The 25699-nt window shown below is 42.4% G+C and overlaps 1 protein-coding gene across 2 annotated transcripts in view; it reads left to right on the top strand.

Moving 5' to 3' along the window:
- The window catches only part of CFAP61 (cilia and flagella associated protein 61), a 228145-nt gene that overhangs the window by 145466 nt on the left and 56980 nt on the right, over positions 1-25699 (top strand). For both annotated transcript variants that reach the window (XM_072140627.1, XM_072140628.1), the window contains exons 22-24: positions 9140-9432; positions 10797-11124; positions 12639-12730. In XM_072140627.1, coding sequence (XP_071996728.1) covers positions 9140-9432; positions 10797-11124; positions 12639-12730 — 713 coding nt within the window. The remainder of the gene's footprint in view (positions 1-9139; positions 9433-10796; positions 11125-12638; positions 12731-25699) is intronic.

Genomic DNA, 25699 nt, shown 5'->3' with positions numbered 1-25699 from the left:
TGATGGTAATGAATGGATATTCTTTGGATTGGTTCCAGGTACCCTGACACTTTCCATATTGGTCATCATAATCAGGCCACTTGAACATGTTTAATTAATGGATAAATATTTTGCTTGGCTTTGGCATAAAAGCCTTTTGAAACGCGTTTTGCATATTTCGATCATACACTTTTGTGTACATACTATAATGTGATGAGGCTGTTTGTGAACCCGGAGCAGTATAAAACCATATGCAGCTGCCATTAGCATTTCTCAGCTTTCTTTGTGTTTTCCATTCAATGCTTTCTTCTCAGTGTTCCTAGTTGCATGGCCTCTTCTATTCATGTCCAAATTTTCTTCATCTCTTGTATTGTTATTACATGTTACATTACATTACTTTTTTATTTCATTCCTTGTTTTACCTCCATATTCTTATCTCTTTACCTCCATATCTTCCTTCTATACCCCAAATTTTCACATGTTAGTCTCCTGTCCATAATTCTCTCCTTTGGGTTCCCAGCTATTAGTGATAATAAAGAAAGTGACAGTGTCCATTTGACTTATACAGGCAGTCCCCGGGTTACATACAAGATAGGGTCTGTAGGTCTGTTCTTAAGTTGAGTTTGTATGTAAGTCGGAATAGGTATATTTTATCATTGTTATCCCAGACAGAACTTTTTTGGTCTCAGGGACAATTGGATTTTAAAAATGTTGGGTTGTCATAAGAATCAATATTAACAGTAAAGCTTCATTACAGACACATTTGATAACTGTCACAGCTGTTTATTGTAGCCTAGGACTAAAGTACAATAAATTACCAATATCCAGAGGTCCGTTTGTAACTAGGGGTCGTATGTAAGTCAAGTGTTCTTAAGTAGGGGACCGGCTGTACTTGAAAGATCTACAATGTATGCACCGGACATCTGCAGCTCCAAATAATGCACCAATTTTTTTGGTTGTGGATATTTAGAAATACATATAAATAGATTGAAAGCTCAGCTCACCCCCAATCAGCTGCACGGATGATTGTCTGGTATTCAATCTACAAATAGAAGATTTACATCCAGCACTCCGTTAAACTTGTAGTATAAAAAATGTTGTTCTTTATTGATACTTCAACATTTACAATTACAGTAAGAATTACAAAGTGACGCATTTCAACCTATTCTGTCTTATTCATGGTCTAGACCATTCCTTAGACCATGGATAAGACCACTTAAGCTGAAACACCTCTGGATGTTTTTCCTGTTCTTGCTGTAGTTTACGTGTTTGGTGAAGTAGCAATAAAGGACAATGTTACAAGATCAGTGGTGCTGGCTGCAAGTCTTCTATTTGTAGATTGAAAAATCCATGGTGTCAATCTCCAGCATACATGCTAAAACTGAGGCTGTAACATCCACATTGCTGGTTTGTTTAAACTGTGTATTTTTGTGTTGTATATGGATTAGATGTATTTAACTCTCATACACTTAGATTCTACTGTGAACGTCACAGGTTTACAGCCTGCAGTTCCACAGTGAGAATTTTGCACCATATACAGTACAGTAAGTCCTCCAGGAAACTGTGCTAATTGCACATTGTAATGAAAGGGTTAAAACGAGCCAGCCTCGGGACCCCAGGCTGTCATGGCAACCGATCGCCGCTCCCCAATGATGTCAAGGGGAGCAATGATTCCTCGCCAAGATGCCCCGCCACCCGCGACTGGGGCTAGCAATATGCAGCAAAGACTTACTGGCTATGAAGAGAGCTCAGCCTATGAGCCTTCTCCATGCACCCGCACCCGTACTATTACGTCACATGTCGGGAAGGGGTTAAGCTTATTTCATAACGTGTATATATTCTTAAGTACAGCATAAAAATGTTAATTAGATAATTGTAAAAGAACTCTGATCAAAGTTAGAGAACACTTTCAAATATGTTAAAGTTACTGGTGTTAATCTGGCACCTGGTGCTAATTTTCTTAATTGACCGACAAACCCGATTTACTGGCAGCCTAACTTTCTAGTTAGATATTCCAAATCTGTAATTTCTAGATATTGCATCTTTACAAGAGCACAAACTCATTCAAGTCCTCCAAGAAGGCTGTCACTGCAGCTGGAATTGCTCACCAGGTCAGCACTGAACAGGGTAAGGATTTGTCACGTCATGCAGTGCCTGGATGGTTAAGAGCATTTGGACTGAAAGCCCACTCTTCAGAGAACAAACCTCTCATTAGTAGAAAGAATCAAAAGGCTAGACTCACCTTTGCTGATGAACATGTTGTGTGGACAGAGGAGAAGTGGTCAACAGTCCATGAAAGCAAATTACATTTTTGTGCTCTAATGGGAAACATTCATTTTGTTGACAAACTGGGGAAAGACTGAACCCAAAGTGTGTTAAAAAGTCAGTAAAATGTGGTGAAGGAAGTGTCATGTTTTTGGGAATGTTTTTTGCAGCAGGAGTTGGACGTCTACGTCTCTCTACATGGTAGAGATAAAGTGCGTATCAGAACCTTCTTCAACAACACATGGTTCCTTCCTTGCGTCCATCACTCAATCAGCCAGCAATTTTCATGCAGGACAATGCTCCCTGTCAAAATTATGGCCAAAAACCTACAATAGTAACAGAACTGTTGAAGAGAAGTCATTCAAAGCAGAAGCCTGTACACTTCCTGCTATTTGGTATCTGTTGTAACCTTTGGACAATTTAATTATAATCTCTCTTCGTGCTTCTTCCAGTGAAGTTGATGTTGTATGTTGATATACTTTTTTTCACTGTTGCGGATCACGGAAGACAATAAAAGTCTATGGTCCACATTTACTTAGAAAGTCGGAAACTGCACTAATAGGGTTATTTCCGGGTATAATGCTGGGTACGGCAATTCACTAAGATCGTGCACCAGAAATCATGAATCTGATGCTTCTCTGCAATGGCCCAACAAGAGTTCATCTTTTTTTTTTTTTTTTTTTTGTGGTCCATCTTTAACATACGGCGTGTGGCACAATTTGCAAGTTAAATACGGCGCTTGGTCCGAATCAGTCAGCCTGACCGACGGCACGTCCCCTTATTTGTGTTGCATAGCACCACAGAAGGGTCACGTGCCACACAAAAGTGGCACAGACACTTCTTAACTACCCTTGCAAGTGTTTTAGCCTAGAAGAACGTGCAGAGTCTGAAAAAAGTGCGGCGCAAAGCCCTTAGTAAATTTGTCCCTATGGGTCCACAAAGAAAACATACGTTTGATGAAACATACGTTTTTTTCACTGATGAGGCTGAAAAACCAGGGATGATGTTTTCAAAGCAATGTTAAAGCTTCTGTTTGTTTTTTGCGGACATGGAGACAAAACAGAAGAAAAACGGAGACACAATGGAGAGCAACGGATGCACAACTGAAGCTGAACATCAACGCCAATGTGAAAGAGCCCTTAGAAGCGGAAGAACTTAATTTATTTAAATTTTTATCTTCAAAGGAAATATTTATTAGAAGTTAAATTGAATTAATCCCTGTTTAAAAAGGGAAATTTTAACTTTACGATATTAAATCAGGGCTATTTTTCTAATTAGCCACTGCCTAGTAATTTTCCACAACTCTACATTGCTTAACTGCTCAGGAAGTAGATCGCTGGCTGTAATAAAAAGTGTTTTTATTAATCCATTCTCCAGCATGCTTCATGACACCTGTAATTTTTATCTAGATGTTGAGATTAAAAATGTTAATAATCTTTTTGTCTTCAGCTGTCAGGACGCCTGCCAGTAGTCGCGAGAAAGCGCTTTCCTAAATATGTACTTATTATAATATTAGCTCCTGTTTAGCACTCATTTCGCAGCTGCTTAATTATACTGTGTATATAGCATTAATTATAGTATTTATTCTTCTGTGTGGTCTCTAATTTGTAATTTCTTCCAAGCCAAGTGTCCAAAAGAATCCCTCGCTGCTCAGTAAAAAGGAGGAAATTGTTTATTAGATATAACATGATCAAAATATTCACACTTTACCTAGTCATATTTATATATATAAATAACGATGAGCGGACCTGATAAAACTTGATTGCAATGATCCTCCCCAGTGCTGCCACCAGGTTGTTGTGGTTGCAAGACCACAGCCATTTAAATGTCACTGCCCAAGATCCATGCCAGACAAATTGGTTTATTGTCCATTGAGTCAGTCGTTTGGTGGGTCTAACGAACATCTGATGTGAATGTGGGTGTTTTGTCTTTCCCCTGGTAGCTCAATGGACATTTTTGCTTAAAATTTTGCATCTGTACACTTAAAGAAATGAACCAGGGACTCTTACTCATTGATCCAGGCACCGTGACTGTGGTAATCTTCTTATATTTGTTATCTATGACCACCTTCCTTCTAAGATCAACTTTTAAAATTATACTAATGAGCCAAAAGGGCTCTGGGGGTGTTAACAGAGTGTTGTAGCTTCATAGGCTGTGCACAGCACCCCTGTGTGTTTTCAATCAGTAGGAGTAGCTTCATTTTCCTGATACTGTAAGGATAGTTTGGCAAAAAATACCCCGTTAAGGAGACTGTATAGCTATATAAAGCTATCCACAGTGTAAATGATGATTGTCTGTTTGGTGGGTAGAGATGAGCGGACCCAATGGTTGAGTTTTGTTGCCTGACCTGGAAGCCGAACTCCACTATCGTCTCTGTTCATGTCTATTAGGAGTCAGAGAGGTTGGACTTCCACTGAACAGACACTTAACCTCTATTCTATGGAGGTGACATTAATATCTTTGTTAATGATACCAAGTATTGACAAATGATTTCAAAGATCCCCATCTCCCTTTGAAAACCATAAGAATTAACTTTTTCAGCTTTGGTTTCTATATTGTGTTAATGATGCACAATGTTTCTCTGCAATTTATAGCTGCATTTAGCTGCAGTTGACTTTCTGTTCAACACAACATAAAACAAATTACCTTTTCGGTGCATGGAATTAGGGTCATGTCTGCTGATGGTTTTATTCTTTCTATGCTCATTGTCTGTCATTGTTTAAAGGGAACCTGTCATAAGCAATTGACATAATAAACAGCTACCAGAAAATTGTCAAGCAGCATAACACCTTCTAATTTTTGTTTCTTTCATGGTCGAGTCTGGTGGCATCATCTAGAAAATCAACTTTTAACTGAGGCATAAATTAGTGGTATATAGTCAAAGAGGAGGAGAGTTCAACTCTGAAGTCAAGGTGGGGAGCTCTGAACCCCTCCTCCTTTGTGATGCAGATCATGCTTCGGACATCAGGAGATCTGGTTAGTGATGTCTCTGGATGCAGAACCATAAATTACTGTGGTGGGGTCTTTCTTACGAAGCGAAAGCTTGACTTCAGTGTTAATATCTTTGCCTCCTTGATTTCATACAACCAATTTACATCTCACTTCAAAGTAGATTTTCTGGATGATGCCACCACACTGGGCCATGAAAGAAACATCATCTAGAAGATGTTCAACCTCTTGACAACATACTGGTAGTGGTTTATTAGGTCAATTTCTGCTGACAAATTCGCTTTAAAGAGGTGGTGATGCTTGGTGCTGAGCAACATAAAAAGAAGAAACAGGTATGACCTTGTCCTCGGTGCAGTCAGAAGCTAATGTGCATAGATATTTAATCAGAATTGTCTTTAAAATCACCAGGAAACAAGAAATTTATGTATAGAAAACTTATAGGGGCACATTTACTAAGGGCTTTGTGCCAGTTTTCTGTCAGACTTTCTTCTCTGGTGCAAACTGCTTGCACAGGTATTTAAGAAGTGTCTGAGACACAGTTGGGTTGCACGCAACATTTTAAAAGTGCACCAAAATCTGGGACCCTCAGCGCAAACGGTGCTGTTGCTAGTAAATGTCCTCCATACAGTTTTTACTACTGGGTCAGTTGAAAGGTGGTAAACCTGTATAATAGGGTGGTAGGACACAAGTGTAACGAGGACTGATATATCTGGCTGCACAATTTGTGGCCGGATATTGTCCCCCATTGATGCCTATGGCGCCCAGTTACAGTGCAGTGAGCGATGTCTCACTGCACCGTTACCGTGCATGGCGAAATATAGGACCTGTAGAAGACCTATATTTCACTGTGTTTTGGCACTGGCTGCTCGCTTATCTATGGGGAAGGGAGGGGTGAGCTACGGCCCTGGCGAGCATATGATCCTGGTTTATACTAGGGTTATAGGGCACTTGTGGAGGCAAATCATGTCAAAGTCAAAAGATTATTTTTGAAATCGAAAGTTAAATTGCAGCTAGTGCAAGTTAAAGTAGTGACAATCCTAAAGTGTCTACACCTGAAGAAGATTCGAGTATAGGATCCAAATGGTTGTACAGTCCTTTTTGATATATACTTTCCAACAACCCTTGTCATGCCGTGTCGTAGAAGTGCCTGCTGAATCCAGGTTTGTCCTTCCATGTGCCAAGTTTACTTATTTACTAATCTGATAAATATTCCTTCATCCATTTACAGATAACTAAAATAATAGGAATGGAGGTTGTAGAAAATACATATCCAGGAACAAGTTGTGTATATCTACAACTCAGAATTGTCACCAAGTTTCTATAAATCTTCTTTAAATGGTATTAAAGATGGGTTTAAAGCTGAAGGGCACAATCTCATTATACATACATCTGTATCTTAGTTTTATAATTCATAACTTCTGATCTAGATAGTAATAATCCTTTTTTTCTCATAGCGACCAGACATAGTACATTTAAGTCTGGTTACAGGCTGAGCCCTCTTTATGCAGGGTAGCTGCAGGGGCTTAACTAGGAGACACAGGGCCCCATAGCAGACTTCTGAATTTTAAGGGGGCCATTCTCCTTAAAAAATATATACATTTGCTGTATATAAGATGTTATATATAAATTGTATACTTGTTGGACTCAATAAAAAAGATTTAAATATAAAAAAAATATATGCATTTGTATACTCACACATGTGAGTTACACTCACATACAAAATAAACATACATACATACACTATCATATACACCAATGCATCATATACACAGCGCATATGCACACACATATAGAGAATATACACATCACTTAAACACACAAAAACAGTAAATGCACACATACAATACCATATACAGATATGCAGTATATACACACACATACAGTATATATACACCACACACACTCATACAGCATATACACACCCAATATCCCAGATGCTGGGACCCTCTAACACTGTGGGCCCCATAGCAGCTACTATGGCTGCTAATGCTGAAGATAAACCTCTGGGCAGGTGTCTGCTGTCTCGAACGATGCTGAAAAACTTAAAATTGTCCACCTTTCCCTATAACACATATATGAATAAATAAACAAATAAAATATCCCCAAATGCCCCATCTATAGAAATCCTGAAATATTTTCCCCATACGGTGGCATAACAGAAAAAAAACATCCAACCTGCAGTTTTTTCACCATTTTGCCATCCAATAAAAAATATAAAAAAGAGATTAAAAGGTCATACAGTACAACATACCGTATAAATACCGACATATAAAAAAGTTATGGGTGCCAAAATTTTTTTTTTTTTGTTGGAAATTTTTTAAAATACTCAGTTTTAAACACAAGAAAAAGATTTTGTGTTATCACTGTGATTGTGCAAACCAGGTCCGGCGTCAGCACCTGGCGACCTTACTTACTCTGTCCGAGTTGACTGCCGCCGGGCTTGACAGGGGGTGGCGCCAGCGTGGATCACGCAGGATTCGCAGGAGTCTCCTGCCAGGAGACATCAGCTCAAGGGCACCGCGTAGACGTGCCTGAGCGTGATAACTTCACTGTGCATGCGTCCCTGACGGACGCTGCACTGTAGTCAGAGATTGCGGCAGAAGGAGAGAGAAGAGTGGAGCAGAGTCAGCCGACGGATCGATCATCGCTGGAGCCGGAGTGGAGGACCTGCATTCTGGTAAGTTCACAGTTTATTATTTTTTTCAATTGGGGGGGCCCGGCTGCATAATAATTAATATAGACTGCAGCCTAGCCTGGGCATGATAATTAATAGAGGCTGCAGTCTGGGCACTGTGGGCAGGGCTGGCAAGTCAGTGACAGCACACTGGGCATAATTGATATAGGCTGCAACTGTCACATGAGTTAACTGTTAAGGGGCCCACTGAGGCTCTTTCGCCCAGTGGCCCGCTGAAACCTGGAGCCGGCCCTGGTGCAAACCTATATAAAGGGGATATGTTATCTAGACTACACAGCGGTAGAAGCAAACCTTTCTAGAAAATGGCACAGCAGTGAGTTTTTTTTGTAAATACCATTGTATGTGGGTTTTTTTGATAGCTTTCAAGTGAATATTAAATGGTGCCACTAGAAAGCACAATTTCCCCTGCATATGTCTCTGTAAATGAAAAAAAAATTGGGATGCAGGATGTGAAAAACGGAGACGCAAAAACAGAAAAGGGGTTCAAATTTCTCACATTTCTAGGTTAGGTTTGCGTTCTTATAACTCTTCAGAAATGCCTTCCATCTTTATCCATATTTTTCAAGGCAACAGCCTCAAGAAAACAAATTGGACGCTGCCAATTGAAAACAAAAATTGTGGAGGGTTTTTTTTTTTTTACATTTAAACTGCCCATGTTTGGAATCTTCGGAATAGGATGAAAGTATTCGTTTTATTTTCATGTATTTTTTTCCCTGCTGATCTTCCCCAACCACATATTTTCCCTGAGAAGGAAATAATAGAGGCGGTAGTTCTGTAAGGAGTGGCATGATTATGCCCGGCACACAGTCACTAATTTCAGGTGCACTCACATACAATGCCAGTGGGTGCAGCGGATCCTAATGGCACGCTCGGGCTATTTACCTCATTGTAATCAGTACACACTTGTTTTGTTGTTCTCATAAAGAGATGCAAGCAAACCTATTAAAATGATCCTTTCTTCTGCACAATCCATGGAAATCTATGTTCTTTTTAAGCTGGATAGTTCTTATTAGTTTTGAAATTGCCAAATGCTATTCATCTGAGCTAAGCACACTCTACTTTTGTGGGATGTTTTGTTCGGATTCCTCTGTAGATTTTCTAGTTTGGAGTTGCCAAGCAACGCTGTTTGCCTCTGGCATCAAATAGATAATAGGGTCACAGAGAGCAAATCTCTATCATATAAAATCTGGTGCACCAATATGGGTTTTTTTTGTGTTTTCTTTTTAATTTATATATATATTTTTTTAATAGGAAATGTAATTGTATATGGGAACACACTTGATAGTTACACCACAGTTGCTACCATCATAGCACTGGGAATTTGCGGCTCCCGAGTTCATTTTGTACAGCCTCCGCTTACATCAAATGTCACCTGCTTTAACAACTACGCCATAGAAGAAGCGGTGCAGAAAGGCTTAGTGGCAGCCGGAGTGACAACCTACTACAACTGTAAGCTGGCGCAGTGGAATGATGGTGCTGATCCGGACCCGATATGTTGTGCTTCATTCACTACTGACTCCAAACCATTGAAACTTACCTGCACTGTGAGTATGAAGACCGTAATATGTGATTTATTATGTGACACAGAATGTTTCCTGCTTGATATTAAACTGAATACATATGCGCCAATACAGCCAAAGGGATAATAAAACTGGTCTATCACAGTATCATAGTAGATTAATGGGAAAAAAAATGCAGATCCATTAAAGGGAACCTATAATCAGGCCCCCCATGTCCCCATAGAGAATACTGTACACATTGCCAAAGAGTTTTTGTAGTAAAACTGGCTTTAAAAAAAAAACAAAAAAACTTAGATCCGCATACAGAAAGGTAAACTATGTGTCCCCAGTCCCACGGGAGTGGCCAGTGAGGATCATCATGCGGCGATTTCAAATTAAAAAAAAAAGATGTCCCCATATATCCTCCCCCCATCGATTCCCCCTCAGGATGTAATACATGTCTGCCCACCATTGGCTCCCCTTCTCCCTGACTGGGACAGGGAAGTCTTGCACCTGCATGGTCAGCATCTGCAGGCGGACATGAGCAGATGAAGCAAGGCCAGCTGCCTGGGCTCCGAATCAATCTGTGCATGCGCCTCACTTTGTTTGGTGTTGATAGGCAGTGAAGCGGATATGCAACTTGCTTAGGAGGACCCCCCGGCACCGCTTCATCTATGCATGTCTGCCAGCAGATACTGACAACGCAGGCCCAAGAATAGCCTGACACAGTCAGCAAGAAGAGGAGCCAGTGGCGGGCAGACATGTATGACGTCCTGAGGGGGGGAAGACATACGGGATACTCATCATATTTACATCACCCACATTTTTCCAAAGATATCCTATGTAATCACGATGTGTTTGGCGTTCCCAACATGGCGTCATTACATAGGATCTCTTTTGAAAAATAGTGGGTGATGTAAATACGATGAGTATATACACCTGTGGTGTTTTTACCTATTCATTTGATGCATATAATCACTGTAGTTGTAAATGCATGAACTTAGATGAAATTATTATCACTATTATATATGTATGATGAAACATGAGTTATGGAATATTTATTCACTATATTCATATGGAATTTTGATGTATGTTTATACAATTGGAACATTGGCCTTACTAAGGGTCCTTGTATACTAGTAGTGCTGCAATGGATTTTGATCTTGTTCATTTATTCACCAGAGATATGTCAGATGAGACTTATCAAACTTACCTCTGAGTAAGTATAAAGGCTTGTTTTAATTATTGCAGCCATAGATAAAATTTACATAAAGCTATATGGGGCACTAAGCCACATGTCCGTAAGTAACTATAGATAATTTACTGCCCCAAATAAACTTGAAATGTTCCCTTTAACCACTAGTAATGGTGTGTATTAATTTTGCTTTTATGTTACGTTTGTCTTATAGGCATTCTTCAATTTTTCTGAGAAGAAAGTGGACGTTGATGCATTTAAAGCAATAAACAGCGCATGTCTGGTATATGATGGAAAGCTGGTTATTGATACAACATTTCACACAAACGATTCTTCCATTCGAGCAGCAGGGCCACTGACCAAGTACTCCAATAGATATTATGTAAATGAGTGGTGTCACAGCTACTTCAGCTCCAAGGAGATAGGTTTCCAGCTGGCTGCTACCATGCTTCATCTTTTCGATCCTACACTTGAACCTGTGAGTGAACCATCGGAGGAATGTGACAGACTCATTCCAATCTATAAAGGACCCAGCATTCAGGGTAGGTTATCTATACATTACATTGGGCCTTACTACAATGAAAATGCTAATGAAATAGATTGGGCAGCATTTACTAAAAACAGTGCAAACTGTGCAATTTGCCTGTGTAGTGTGCAGGGTGCTCCAGATTTGTGGCGCACGTTATTCATTAATCTGGTGCTCCCTGCACTGCCCCAACAGAGTGCACCAACTTTTTTGGGGCACCTTTAACATGTGCGACACACTTCTATCAGACTTTCCATGATAAATGTGGCGCAATGTCCAATTGTGCAATGGAACGCCCATTTCTTTAATGATATTTGTGTTGCATGAAGAATAGTGCTCCCGCTTAAGCTGTGTCTCAGAGGCACCCAGAAACCCTAGGGAGATGTGGTTTGTTACCGCTTCTCCGCTCCTCACAGCATCGTGCTGAATGAGGGAAATGCATAGAGGAGCGGAGCCGGCGGTCACGTTTCCACCTGGTTAATCAGAGCTGCTAAATAGACCCAGTCCAGCTCTGACCAGAACCCCAGTCACAGGTGGTCAATTCCCTTGTAACTGAGGCTCTTATAGATGCCTCAGATACTGTACAGAGGAAAACTCGTAAAAGAAAAAAAGAAAGTAAAATTAAAAAAAAGAAAATTTAAATGCCTCATGACCTCATGGGGGACATGTAAGGTAAAAACACACACAAAAAATATTAATAGATATTAATAAAAATACAATGATATTTCCCCATATAATCCCCCGCTACACTACAAAAAGCATCGCCATAGTTGCCCTGTTTGCCCAAGACTATACATATTATATATCAAACCGACCAAAACAAAATAGGAAATTCATTAATAATGTTCATTTTGAGTTAATTTGAAAATTAAAAAAATTACTATAAATTACTAAAAAGGGACTTTTTTCCACTTTTAACCCCAAATAAAAATAAAAATGGAAAAAATTCACTAATGCCTGGTCACTAGAGCCTTTTCAGGCCGCGTCACTAAGGGGTTATTCCCTGAGCTGAGTGGTTTTACTGAAAATACAATTATGTTTCTGCATCAATGTAGCTACAGCATTATCCTTTAAAGCTTTATAAGAATTGCAGGGTTTTGAGACTCCACTATGTGCAGTGTGCCTGTGTAGTGTGCAGAGGGAGCCAGATTCATGATTTATGGCGCATGTTCTTCAACTTTTTTTTTGGTGGACCTTTAACATGGCCGTGCGACACATTTCTGTCGGACTTTGCATGTTAAATCTGGAACATGGTCCGACTGAGCACGGAAAGCCCACTTTAGTGCAGAAATTTGTGTCGCATGAAGAATAGTGCAGGTATGTTACGCAGAACCTTTTTAAATACCTATGCAAAGTACACCAGAAAACTGGGGCAGAGACCTCAGTAAATGTGCCCCAATATCTGAAGAAACACATTTATACACAAAAAGGAATACTCACCACATAAATAAGAAAGCATTAGTATTAAGAGGCTGTTCTAAATCTAAGCTCCATAATAAGGATAGAATATGTTTGTGTTTGTCTTCTCAGGGGGTCTTGTTCCTGGAGGATACCACTATTTACACATCAGCAAACCTGCAATTCCATCTCCTTTACAAGCTCAGATGGCACAGCCAAATTATGTGAGTCAAGTACTGTGATATATACTGTTTATAATGTGTGTATATATATACCATATATACTTGAGTATAAGCCGAGTTTTTAAAGGGGTTGTCCGAGAGCTATGAAAATTAACTAAAGGTGGCCGGAGGGGGCTGCTTAAAAAAATAAAGAACTACTTACCTTCCGGCGCCCTGTGGGTGCCCCGTGCTGCTGACGCTCCTGTCCGGGCGCCATGTAAACAAACATGGATGCCGGAGCAGCGTTGTCAGGTCCGGCCGGAAGCGGAGTCTAGAGGAGTTTGTTTACATGGCGCCCGGACCGGACCAATAGCAGCACGGGACACCGGAGGGCACCGGAAGGTAAGTAGTTCTTTATTTTTTTAAGCAGCCCCTCCGGACACCTTTAGTTAGTTTTCATAACTCTCGGACAACCCCTTTAAGCACAAAAAAAATCTGCTGAAAATCCCTAACTTAGCTTATACGCGAGTCTATGAAAAAAAATCCTCTGTAGTCACCTTTCCGACGCCCCACGCAGGTCCTCTCTTCTGAAGCTATATCTTCTGGTCCCCACGTGCTGCGTCACACACACCATGATGTTAGCCACTTGCTGCCATCAAAGTGTGTGCGCTGCCATCAGCACACACTATGATGTCAGCAAGTGGTTGATGTCATGGTATATGCGACATACCGCGTGGGGACCCGCAGACAAAGCTTTTGAAAACAGAAGAGGACCTGCTGGGGTCGTCAGAAAAGGTGATTACAGAGGTTTTTCTTTTTCTATACGCTGGGCATACTGAGCACAGGGGGCTGCTGGCTTTATATTGAGGGCAGGCACTGGCTATATACAAGGGGGCTGCTCACTATATACTAGGGGGCTGGCTATATACTTGGGGTGCATGGGCTGCTGGCTATATACTAGTGGCAGGGGGCTATTGGCTATATGCTAGAGGGCAGGGGCTGGCTATATATTATAGGGGGCAGGGGCTGGCAAGTTGTATACTGGCTGGAGGTTGTGACCAATTCATTCCCCACCCTAGGCTTATACTCAAGTCAATATATTTTCCCAGTTTTTGTTGGTAAAATTAGGTACCTCTGCTTATAATATATAATTAAAGTATACACATTTTCTGCATGTTCATCAACTAGTCTTGTAGATGAACTTACATACCTGAGCTCCCTGCCACCTCCTTCTCTCTCCCCTTAGTATCTTCCACGCAGAAGACAACTTCCTCGTCTTCCTCTCGCTCTATGACCCAGACGTCGCTGTTGCCTAAGCAATGACGTCTGCGTCCAGTACCTAGCGATATGCGTGTCTAAAACATGCACATATTGCTAATCGCTATCGAGAGCCAGGAAGGCGCCCTTGGCGATTGCCTACCCCTGGTCCCGGCCCTGAGTGTATTGGTTAGGGTTAACCTAGAATACTAACCCCCAAATCTCAACACTTTGGTTAATCATAAACAAACTCTAATAAAATTCAAGTGTGTACAGTTGTATATCATAGAAGCAGAAACTAGTGTCATCATATAAAATGTTCCTCTTCCCCCAATATGCAGCCAACATTGTAATCAGTTTTGGTCTGCTATATTTTGGCAGAAGCACAAACAATGTGCATCACGTGTCATGCAGTGTTTTTCACTAAACAATTTTAAAAAAAACTGTGTGTGTATATATGTATATATATATATATATATATATATATATATATATATATATATATATATATATATAACCTAACATTCCCTTGTGCACCAAAATTTCATGAGGACTTTGTTCACTTTTCATTATTGTAAAATAAAGCAAGTTGAGTGGAAACAGTGAAAAGTGTTAAGCTCGCAACCCACGTCAAGGGGCCTCATCTCTTGCGAGTCCCTACACTAACTACCAAAATAACAAACGCAAAAATAAAAAAAAACTAAACTAGCTAATAGCATCCACCTGTCAGGCAATGGCACCATCTAAGGAAACGAAGTAGGAGGCATACTTCTCACATACAAAGAGTCCTGCCGATCCTGGTCGTCCTTGGAGAGTATGGTCCATGGGGATGGTAACCTGCCTATTCCGGCTTGGTCTGTAGGTGTTACATGGCAGGTGGATGGTAACCTGCCTCTTCCCACTTGGTCTTTGATGTTATATGACAGGTGGACGGTAACCTGCTTCTTTAGGCTTGATGATCCGGAGCCTACATGGCAGGTGGATGGTATCAATCTGCCTCTTGTGATTTGCTGTACAAGTCCAGGATTTTGTCTAGGGGGATCTTGTCAGCATGTGTATCAACCATGTCTTTGGAGTAACGGAGGCAGAGAATCACACAGATGACTATGGCCACGAAGACAAATATCACTATCTGCTTCATAGTTGATAGAACCTCCTCCAGTCCGCTCTTTTTGGGAGGGGGGGGAGGTGGCCTGTTCTGGATGTTAAATAGGCGGAGGTCTCTTACACGCTGTTGGGTTGTTGTTATTATCCCATGGTGAGCGGCTAGTCTTTGCTTGATCCTGTTTCTGAGGGCGTTCCGGTTATAGATGTATTCTGCCGCGCGCTGGTTACCCAGATCAGGATCCAAGATGACTTTGTAGCGATGAAAGGGCCCGCCGTCAGGTTCATCTGTGGTAGCAAGATGAGGACTATCTGCCTGCTCATCCATCAGGGGTCTTGGATATGGTCTTGCTTCCAGATGACCCAAGAGGATCAGGCAGAGCAGTAATAAAAGGCATGTGCCGCTCATTGTATGCAGAGGTGCGTACAATGTCGGGGCACTGGGTGAAGAACAAGGTTCTGTAGACTGTGAAGTCGCAGAGAGAGCGCTGGACACTGTTACTCCGAGAGAAGTCAGTGAACAACTGAGAAAATGTCACAGCGTGTCCTTATTTATAGGCGGCCGCTTCTGTGACATCATCGATGACATCACAATGGATTATGCAAATTAGGCACAGTGGAACCATCACAGGCTTCCTAGAATGATCTGCTGCTTGTTCTGTGACATCACAATGGATTATGCAAATTATGGAACTATGGTAATTTTTATTTCAGCTCAGCTATAAAAACTGAAAGGATTCTTTAAGATTTAGTCAAATACAGTAAGTTAAAAAATGCTTACTGTCTTTTTTTAACACCATCACCCCTTCATGATTGCCACCAGTATTTATATGTCCTGTTTATCAATACAGTGAGCACATAGCTTTAATATAAACTCCTTTTCTAAGTTAGATATTGCACACTTTTTGCTGTTCTCTAACAAGGAGCTTAACACTGTGCATTCCGGGCCCCCAACAAACCTACCTAAACTGTTGTGGAGGGCGGGCAGCATTTAAATTTTTGCCTCAGCCAACAAAGAGCCTAGAATCGTCCCTGAACAAAGGGTCGTGTTCACACACTATAATATGCACTCACGATGTGCGCCACCTGTGAGATCTAGTTACTTTGTTAGGGAAAAGAAAGAGATGAGCGAAGGGAAAAGTTGTGAGTGTGTAAACTAAAATATAACTTTTATTAATTCTTACAAAATATATTCAGATTTATTTGTGAAATATATCCAAAAAACTAGTATGGCCTCACTAGTATCACCATACTTTATCATAGCCAGAGAGGCTGTCAGGTGCCAGCCCAGGACAACTATACAGGAGTGGATCCCCTAATTCTTCCTGTTACTTCTCCTGTAAAGATATATAACGTCCCCCTAAAATATTTTTTTATAAGGGGGTATTCGGGAGACAGAGTATTATCACTGTATATGCAGCAGTGAGATGCCACTGCACAATCTGCTCTTACTTGGTAGTAAATACAATCTAGTGCTGCTATTGTATATGCACAAAGACACCTTAACAAGCAGTATAATAATGTATTTGTGCAGCAGCGTGGTTTCACTATATAGTTCAAAATCGCTGCCTCAGAGACACAAAAGGGCACTGCTCTATTAGCGCCATTACTTCCCCCGCGACTACACACTACCACTCAGTCCACTCAGTGTGAATACGTGCTAAGAAGAGTATAGAGATGGTGTGCTCCCAGCTTGTAGCGAGCAGCTGGACACGGCAGTCTCTGCAACTGAGGGTGCGGTCACACGTTGCAGTTAAAACTGCATCGCAATTAGTTTTGGGTTAGTTTTAGGTCTTATACGCCGGTAATTGACCGCCCGCCGTGTATTCACGGCGGCGGTCGGGTCGCGCTGCATGGAGAGGGCTCACGGGCTGAGCCCTCTCCATAGCCGGTAAGTCTTTGCTGCATATTGCAGCAAAGGCATACCGGTAACACCCGCGATCGGTGCTAGCACCGATCGCGGGTGTTTTCACAGTGATGGCTGCCGGCAAAGCTGCCAGCAGCCTCAAAAAGATAGCGGCGCATGGGCGCCGCCATCTTACCTGGGATCGCCGCTCCCCGTGACGTCATCGGGGGCGGCGATCCGTCTCCATGGTAGCCTCGGGTCTTCCGAAGACCCGAGGTGATAGCACATTGTAATAAATGAGGAGGAAAATCCCCATATACTGCCATACTGTAGTATGGCAGTATATGATAGGATCGATCAGACAACCTAGGGTTAAAGTACCCTAGGGAGTCTGAAAAATAGTATAAATAAAAATTAAAAAAAAAGTTAAAAAAAAAAATTTATAATAAAAAAACCTAAAATTTCAAATCACCCCCCTTTCCCTAGAACTGACATAAATATAAATAACAGTAAAAATCATAAACACATCAGGTATCGACGCGTCCGAAAATGCCCGATCTATCAAAATATGATAACGGTTTTTCAATGCGTTTAACCCCGTAACGGAAAATAGCGCCCAAAGTCAAAAATGGCACTTTTTTGCCATTTTGAAAAATATAAAAAGTGATCAAAAGGTCGTACAGTCCTAAAAATGATATCATTGAAAATATTATCAAATTTCGCAAAAAATTACACCACCCACAGCTCCGTACACAAAAGTAAAAAAAGTTATTAGCGCCAGAAGTTGGCAAAATCAAAAAAATAATTTTTGTACAGGGGGTTTTCATTATAAAACATTATAAAATCTATACAAATTTGGTATCCCCTCAATCGTACCGACCCAAAGAATATGTCAAGAACATGTCATTTGGGGCACTCAGTGAAAGACGTAATATCCAAGCCCACAAGAAAATGGCGCAAATGCGTTTTTTCACCATTTTCATTGCATTTGGAATTTTCTTCCCGCTTCTGAGTACATGGCATGGAATATTTAATAAAATAAAAATTTAAGGTACAGTATGGTAACATTTACAGTAAAATGGACGATGGTAATGTTGTTGTTGTATGCCTTATGTTTATGAGCGACAGTTTTCCTGCTATATACCTGCATGTCATAAGAATTTAAATTAAAAAAAGGACCATGTTAAATTCAAATCAGTTTTTTTTAAAATTTTTACCGTTTTTTTGTGTGCGTTGGAAAAGGGATAGTCTTATATGGCGAATATATCTTAAACTCTATATTTTAACAGGAAAGTAGGGGGGGTCGTCTTATACACCAGGTCGTCTTATACGCCGGAATATACTGTATTTTAACAAGTGAATGACATCAAATCAACAGGTGAATGACATTTGTGGAACAGGTTTCTCTTTCAAAATCAAATTCACCCATTCAGTTCATATCTTTCACCTTTGAAATTGACAAAACTGCACCTAAAACCACCTCAGAACTAATTGGGATGCAGTTTTAACTGCAACGTGTGACCGCACCCTAAGGCCCCTTTCACACTTGCGATTTTCAGGCGCGTTTTCTGTGCGTGCTTTTGACGTGCAGAACTTGCGTTGCACTCTGACCCATTGTAATCAACGGGCTTTTTCAGACTTGCATTTTTTTTCACGCGCACACGCGCATGTTTTTTGACGCGTGTTTAAATCTCGGCATGCTCTACTTTTGCAAGTCACGCGCGTAAAAAACGCACCATACAAGTCTATGGAGATGCATCAAAAACGCATCGCACTCTGAGACACATGCAAGTCCAATGCAAGTGCGTTTTTTAACGCATGTGTTTTTTGACCAACTGCTTAAACACGGGTCAAAAATGCGTTCAAAACATCACATGTGCCATCACCCTAATGCTGTGGCTGGGTATAGAACAGCTCACACTATGTGGATGAATTTACATCCTCTCATTGTTCCGTGCTGTATTGCAGAACTTCTGTCATTTATTGATCGACGTCCTGCAGCGCGCTGACATACGGTTCTTATGGCTGATAGGGCAGGAGTAGAGTGATGTGCGGCGAGCGATCTTCAGTGATATGAGGTAACGTGAATAAAATGTCCCTCAATTACTAGTCCATAAACTCTGGCTATCATAACAAACAGTGTCCCAACATGTGTTTTGCTGGGTCACCCCGGCTTCTTCTAGCCCTAGAAAAAACATAAAAGAATAATACTTACCTACCTGAGCTCCCTGCAACCACCTCCTCTTTTCCGCATTATTGTCTTCCACGCAGAAGTTAACTACCTCGTCTTCCTCTCGCTCTATGACCCAGGTGTCGCCGTTGCTTAAGCAATGACGTCTGTGTCCATTAACCAGCGATATGCATGTCTAAAAGATGCACATATTGCTAATCGCTATTGTGAGCCAGGAAGGCGCCCTAGGATAAAAGGCGAGGGTGGCACCCTAGGCAATCGTCTACCCTCGCCTACCCCTGGTCCCGGCCCTGAGTGTATGGTTAAGGTTAACCTAAACTACTAACAACCAAATCTCCACACTTTGTTTAAATAAAACCAAACTCTAATAAAGTTCAAGTGTGAACAGTTGCATATCAATATGCAGCAGAGCCAACACTGTAATCAGTCTTGGTCTGCTGCATTTTGGCAGAAGCACAAACAACTTACGTAATGGAGCTTATTTACTAAGGGTCCGTAGACCACATTTTCGTCTGAAGTTTTGCCGGTTTCGCACAGCTGGGACAGGCATTTAAAAGGGGATTGTGTCGCACGCGATTGGATTTTGGTGCAATCGGGCTGGCTTTCATGTGACAGAAATGGGGGGCCGGGACAATGCACTTACATACACCGAGAAGAAGAAGGTGAACTCAGGTGGACCTGAGGGGGAAACGACAAAGGCATGGGTAAGTAAATGTGCCCCATTGTGTCATGCAGTGTTTTCCACTAAGGAATTTCACAAAAAAACAAACACACCAATGAAGCTTGCAATTATTTGCTAAGAAGGCAATAGATATTACCTCACATTCCCTTGTGCACCAAAATTTCATGAGGTCTTTGTTCACTTTTCATTATTGTAAAATACAGCAAGTTAAAAACAGTGAAAAGTGTTAAGCTCGCAACCCACGTCAAGGGGCCTCATCTCTTGCAAGTCCCTACACTAACTACCAAAATAACAAACGCAAAAATAAAAAAAACTAAACTAGCTAATAGCATCCACCTGTCAGGCAATGGCACCATCTAAGGAAACGAAGTAGGAGGCATACTGCTCCGATCCTGGTCGTCCTTGGAGAGTGTGGTCCATGGGGATGGTAACCTGCCTATTCCGGCTTGGTCTGTAGGTGTTACATGGCAGGTGGATGGTAACCTGCCTCTTCCCACTTGGTCTTTGATGTTATATGACAGGTGGACGGTAACCTGCTTCTTTAGGCTTGATGATCCGGAGCCTACATGGCAGGTGGATGGTATCAATCTGCCTCTTGTGATTTGCTGTACAAGTCCAGAATTTTGTCTAGGGGGATCTTGTCAGCATGTGTATCAACCATGTCTTTGGAGTAACGGAGGCAGAGAATCACACAGATGACTATGGCCACGAAGACAAATATCACTATCTGCTTCATAGTTGATAGAACCTCCTCCAGTCCGCTCTTTTTAGGAGGGGGGGGAGGCGGCCTGTTCTGGATGTTAAATAGGCGGAGGTCTCTTACACGCTGTTGGGGTGTTGTTATTATCCCATGGTGAGCGGCTAGTCTTTGCTTGATCCTGTTTCTGAGGGCGTTCCGGTTATAGATGTATTCTGCCGCGCGCTGGTTACCCAGATCAGGATCCAAGATGACTTTGTAGCGATGAAAGGGCCCGCCGTCAGGTTCATCTGTGGTAGCAAGATGAGGACTAACTGCCTGCTCATCCATCAGGGGTCTTGGATATGGTCTTGCTTCCAGATGACCCAAGAGGATCAGGCAGAGCAGTAATAAAAGGCATGTGCCGCTCATTGTATGCAGAGGTGCGTACAATGTCGGGGCACTGGGTGAAGAACAAGGTTCTGTAGACTGTGAAGTCGCAGAGAGAGCGCTGGACACTGTTACTCCGAGAGAAGTCAGTGAACAACTGAGAAAATGTCACAGCGTGTCCTTATTTATAGGCGGCCGCTTCTGTGACATCATCGATGACATCACAATGGATTATGCAAATTAGGCACAGTGGAACCATCACAGGCTTCCTAGAATGATCTGCTGCTTGTTCTGTGACATCACAATGGATTATGCAAATTATGGAACTATGGTAATTTTTATTTCAGCTCAGCTATAAAAACTGAAAGTATTCTTTAAGATTTAGTCAAATACAGTAAGTTAAAAAATGCTTACTGTCTTTTTTTAACACCATGACCCCCTTCATGATTGCCACCAGTATTTATATGTCCTGTTTATCAATACAGTGAGCACATAGCTTTAATATAAACTCCTTTTCTACGTTAGATATTGCACACTTTTTGCTGTTCTCTAACAAGGAGCTTAACACTGTGCATTCCGGGCCCCCAACGAACCTACCTAAACTGTTGTGGAGGGCGGGCAGTATTTAAATTTTTGCCTCAGCCAACAAAGAGCCTAGAATCGTCCCTGAACAAAGGGTCGTGTTCACACACTATAATATGCACTCACGATGTGCGCCACCTGTGAGATCTAGTTACTTTGTTAGGGAAAAGAAAGAGATGAGCGAAGGGAAAAGTTGTGAGTGTGTAAACTAAAATATAACTTTTATTAATTCTTACAAAATATATTCAGATTTATTTGTGAAATATATCCAAAAAACTAGTATGGCCTCACTAGTATCACCATACTTTATCATAGCCAGAGAGGCTGTCAGGTGCCAGCCCAGGACAACTATACAGGAGTGGATCCCCTAATTCTTCCTGTTACTTCTCCTGTAAAGATATATAGCGTCCCCCTAAAATATTTTTATATAAGGGGGTATTTGGGAGACAGAGTATTATCACTGTATATGCAGCAGTGAGATGCCACTGCACAATCTGCTCTTACTTGGTAGTAAATACAATCTAGTGCTACTATTATATATATGCACAAAGACACCTTAACAAGCAGTATAATAATGTATTTGTGCAGCAGCGTGGTTTCACTATATAGTTCAAAATCCCTGCCTCAGAGACACAAAAGGGCACTGCTCTATTAGCGCCATTACTTCCCCTTCAACTACACACTGCCACTCAGTCCACTCAGTGTGAATACGTGCTAAGAAGAGTATAGAGATGGTGTGCTCCCAGCTTGTAGCGAGCAGCTGGACACGGCAGTCTCTGCAACTGACGGTGCGGTCACACGTTGCAGTTAAAACTGCATCGCAATTAGTTGGTTTTAGGTGGTATTACTTATTTTAACAAGTGAAAGACATCAAATCAACAGGTGAATGACATTTGTGGAGCAGGTTTCTCCTTCAAAATCAAATTCACCCATTCAGTTCATGTCTTTCACCTTTGAAATTGACAAAACTGCACCTAAAACCACCTCAGAACTAATTGGGATGCAGTTTTAACTGCAACGTGTGACCGCACCCTAAGGCCCCTTTCACACTTGCGATTTTCAGGCGCGTTTTCTGTGCGTGCTTTTGACGTGCAGAACTTGCATTGCACTCTGACCCATTGTAATCAAAGGGCTTTTTCAGACTTGCAATTTTTTCACGCGCACACATCCATGTTTTTTGCGCGTTTAAATCTCGACATGCTCTACTTTTGCAAGTCACGCGCGTGAAAAACGCACCATACAAGTCTATGGAGATGCATCAAAAACGCTTTGCACTCTGAGACACATGCAAGTCCAATGCAAGTGCAATGTGTTTTTCACGCATCAATTGCCATAAAAAAGATAGAGCTCAGTCCTGAGTCCTTTTCATGCGCATTACCTGCGCCTGAAAACGCACTGAAATTGCATTGAAAATTTGCATGAACAACTGAGACACTGAACAAACTCTGACTGAAAACTGATTGAACTCTGATGCAAAATGATCAGACTCTGACGTGATCTGCAACGCAAGTGTGGAAGGGGCCTAAGGGTGATGGCACAAGTGGCGTTTTTGGACCGTTTTTAAGCAGTCCGTCAAAAAAACGCATGCGTTTTTTTTACCGGCTGCTTAAAAACGGTCCAAAAACGTGTTCAAAATGCCACATGTGCCATCACCCTAATGCTGTGGCGGGGTATAGAGCAGCTCACACTATGTGGATGAATTTACATGCTCTCATTGTTCCGCGTTGTATCGCAGAACTTCTGTCATTTATTGATCGGTGTCCTGCATCGCGCTGACATACGGTTCTAATGGCTGATGGGGCAGGAGTAGAGTGATGTGCGGCGAGCGATCTTCAGTGATATGAGGTAACGTGAATAAAATGTCCCTCAATTACTAGTTCCTAAACTCTGGCTATCATAACAAACAGTGTCCCAACATGTGTTTCGCTGGGTCACCCCGGCTTCTTCTAGCCCTAGAAAAAACATAAAAGAATAATACTTACCTACCTGAGCTCCCTGCAACCACCTCCTCTTTTCCGCATTATTGTCTTCCACGCAGAAGTTAACTACCTCGTCTTCCTCTCGCTCTATGACCCAGGTGTCGCCGTTGCTTAAGCAATGACGTCTGTGTCCATTAACCAGCGATATGCATGTCTAAAAGATGCACATATTGCTAATCTCTATTGTGAGCCAGGAAGGCGCCCTAGGATAAAAGGCGAGGGTGGCACCCTAGGCAATCGCCTACCCCTGGTTCCGGCCCTTAGTGTATGGTTAGGGTTAACCTACAATACTAACCCCAAATCTCCACACTTTGTTTAACCAAAACCAAACTCTAAGAAAGTTCAAGTGTAATGGGGCTTATTTACTAAGGGTTCGTAGACCACATTTTCGTCTGATATTTCGCAGGTTTCACACGGCTGGGACAGATATTTAAAAGGGGATTGTGTCGCACGCGATTGGATTTTGTTGCAATCGGGCCGGCTTTCATGCGACAGAAATCGGGGGTCGGGACAATGCAATTACACACATTAAGAAGAAAAAGGTGAACTCTGGCGGACCTGAGCGGGGAAGCGACACAGGCAGGTAATCGGGCGCATGATCTAAGTCAGGGGTAGGGAACCTACGGCTCGGGAGCCAGATACGGCTCTTTTGTTGGCTGCATCTGGCTCTCAGACAGATCTTAATAAATAGTGATGGCTTCTGTGTGTCTCTTAGACTGATCACTGGACACAGGCAGTGATGTTACCGCTGCCTATGTCCTTTGTTAGACCCAGGTGCCCTCGCCGCCATTGTCTAAGCCTGGGTCAAAGAGAAGAGCGTGGGAGCGATGAGGAGCTGGCACCAGGGAGCGCTAGTAAGTAAATACTTTTTTTTTTTGCTATGACTACCTATCTATCTTCTTGAGGGCATGTGCTGTGACTACCTATCTGCTGGGAGTATGTGCTGTGGCTACCTATCTGCTGGGAGTATGTGCTGTGACTACCTATATAGTAGGGGCCATGTGCTGTGGCTACCTATCTACTTGGAGGCATATGCTGTGGCTACCTATCTACTTGGAGGCATATGCTGCGGCTACCTATATACTCAGGGACATGTTCCGTGACTTCCTATTTACTGGGAGTATGTGCTGTGACTACCTATATAGTAGGGGCCATGTGCTGTGGCTACCTATCTACTTGGAGGCATATGCTGCGGCTACCCATCTACTGGGAGGCATGTGCTGTGGCTACCCATCTACTTGGAGGCATGTGCTGTAGCTACCTATCTACGGGAGTATGTGCTGTGACTACCTATCTACTGGGAGTATGTGCTGTGACTACCTATATAGTAGGGGCCATGTGCTGTGGCTACCTATCTACTTGGAGGCATATGCTGCGGCTACCCATCTACTGGGAGGCATGTGCTGTGGCTACCCATCTACTTGGAGGCATGTGCTGTAGCTACCTATCTACGGGAGTATGTGCTGTGACTACCTATCTACTGGGAGGCATGTGGTGGGTGTCAGGATTTGGAGTAGTGAACTCCTTGGACCATGGTGGACGATGATGTAAGCAGACACCTTGGACAGGAATCTAAGTGGCATCCAGTCTTCACCAGAGCCCGCCGTGAAGCAGGATGGTCTTGCTACAGTGTGGTACAAGCAGGTCATTCCACAGGCGCGACTTGTCCATAGTGCTTCCAAGGTCGAGGTACAGGATCACTAGGCAGTCTTGTGTCCAGGAACAGGCAGACCGTCAAGGCAGGCGCCAGTGATGCATGGTCGGGGATGGAGCAAGAGATCAGGGCTGGCAAAGCAAAGGAGCAGAATCAGGAACAGGTCCGGGGTCACAATGGGAGGTCAAGGGAAGGAAACACTGTGGAAAGCTTCCTCATAAGCATGAAGTACTAAGATCCGACAGGGAATGGTGGGAGCCGCCGGTCTTTATTGGAACCCAGGAAGTGGGCGGCGCCAATCGGCGGTCCACTGTCCCTTTAAATCTGCAAGTGCCGGCCAGCCGGGACAGGAGCAGGAACGTGGAGAGGTGAGTGAGCTCGGAAAAGGGCGCTGCCACGGAGAGGAGCACGGGTGTGTCTGCGGTCCGAGACCTAGATCATCGGGGCACCCATGACAATGAGACTATCTACTGGATATGCATATGGTACGGCTCTTACGGAATAACATTTTAAAATATGTGGCGTTCATGGCTCTCTCAGCCACAAAGGTTCCTGACCCCTGATCTAAGTGAATCGCGGCAGAGTTCATTATAGTCGGACATTCCAGATCGGGGATCGCGCCAGGGATGGGTAAGTAAATGTGCCCCATTGTGTCATGCAGTGTTTTCCAC

The sequence above is a fragment of the Engystomops pustulosus genome, chromosome 3 (genome assembly GCF_040894005.1).
Source record: "Engystomops pustulosus chromosome 3, aEngPut4.maternal, whole genome shotgun sequence".
Classification (NCBI taxonomy): Eukaryota; Metazoa; Chordata; class Amphibia; order Anura; family Leptodactylidae; genus Engystomops; species Engystomops pustulosus.
The sequence above is the reverse complement of the archived record's forward strand: the minus strand, read 5'-3'. Positions and strand labels throughout refer to the sequence as shown.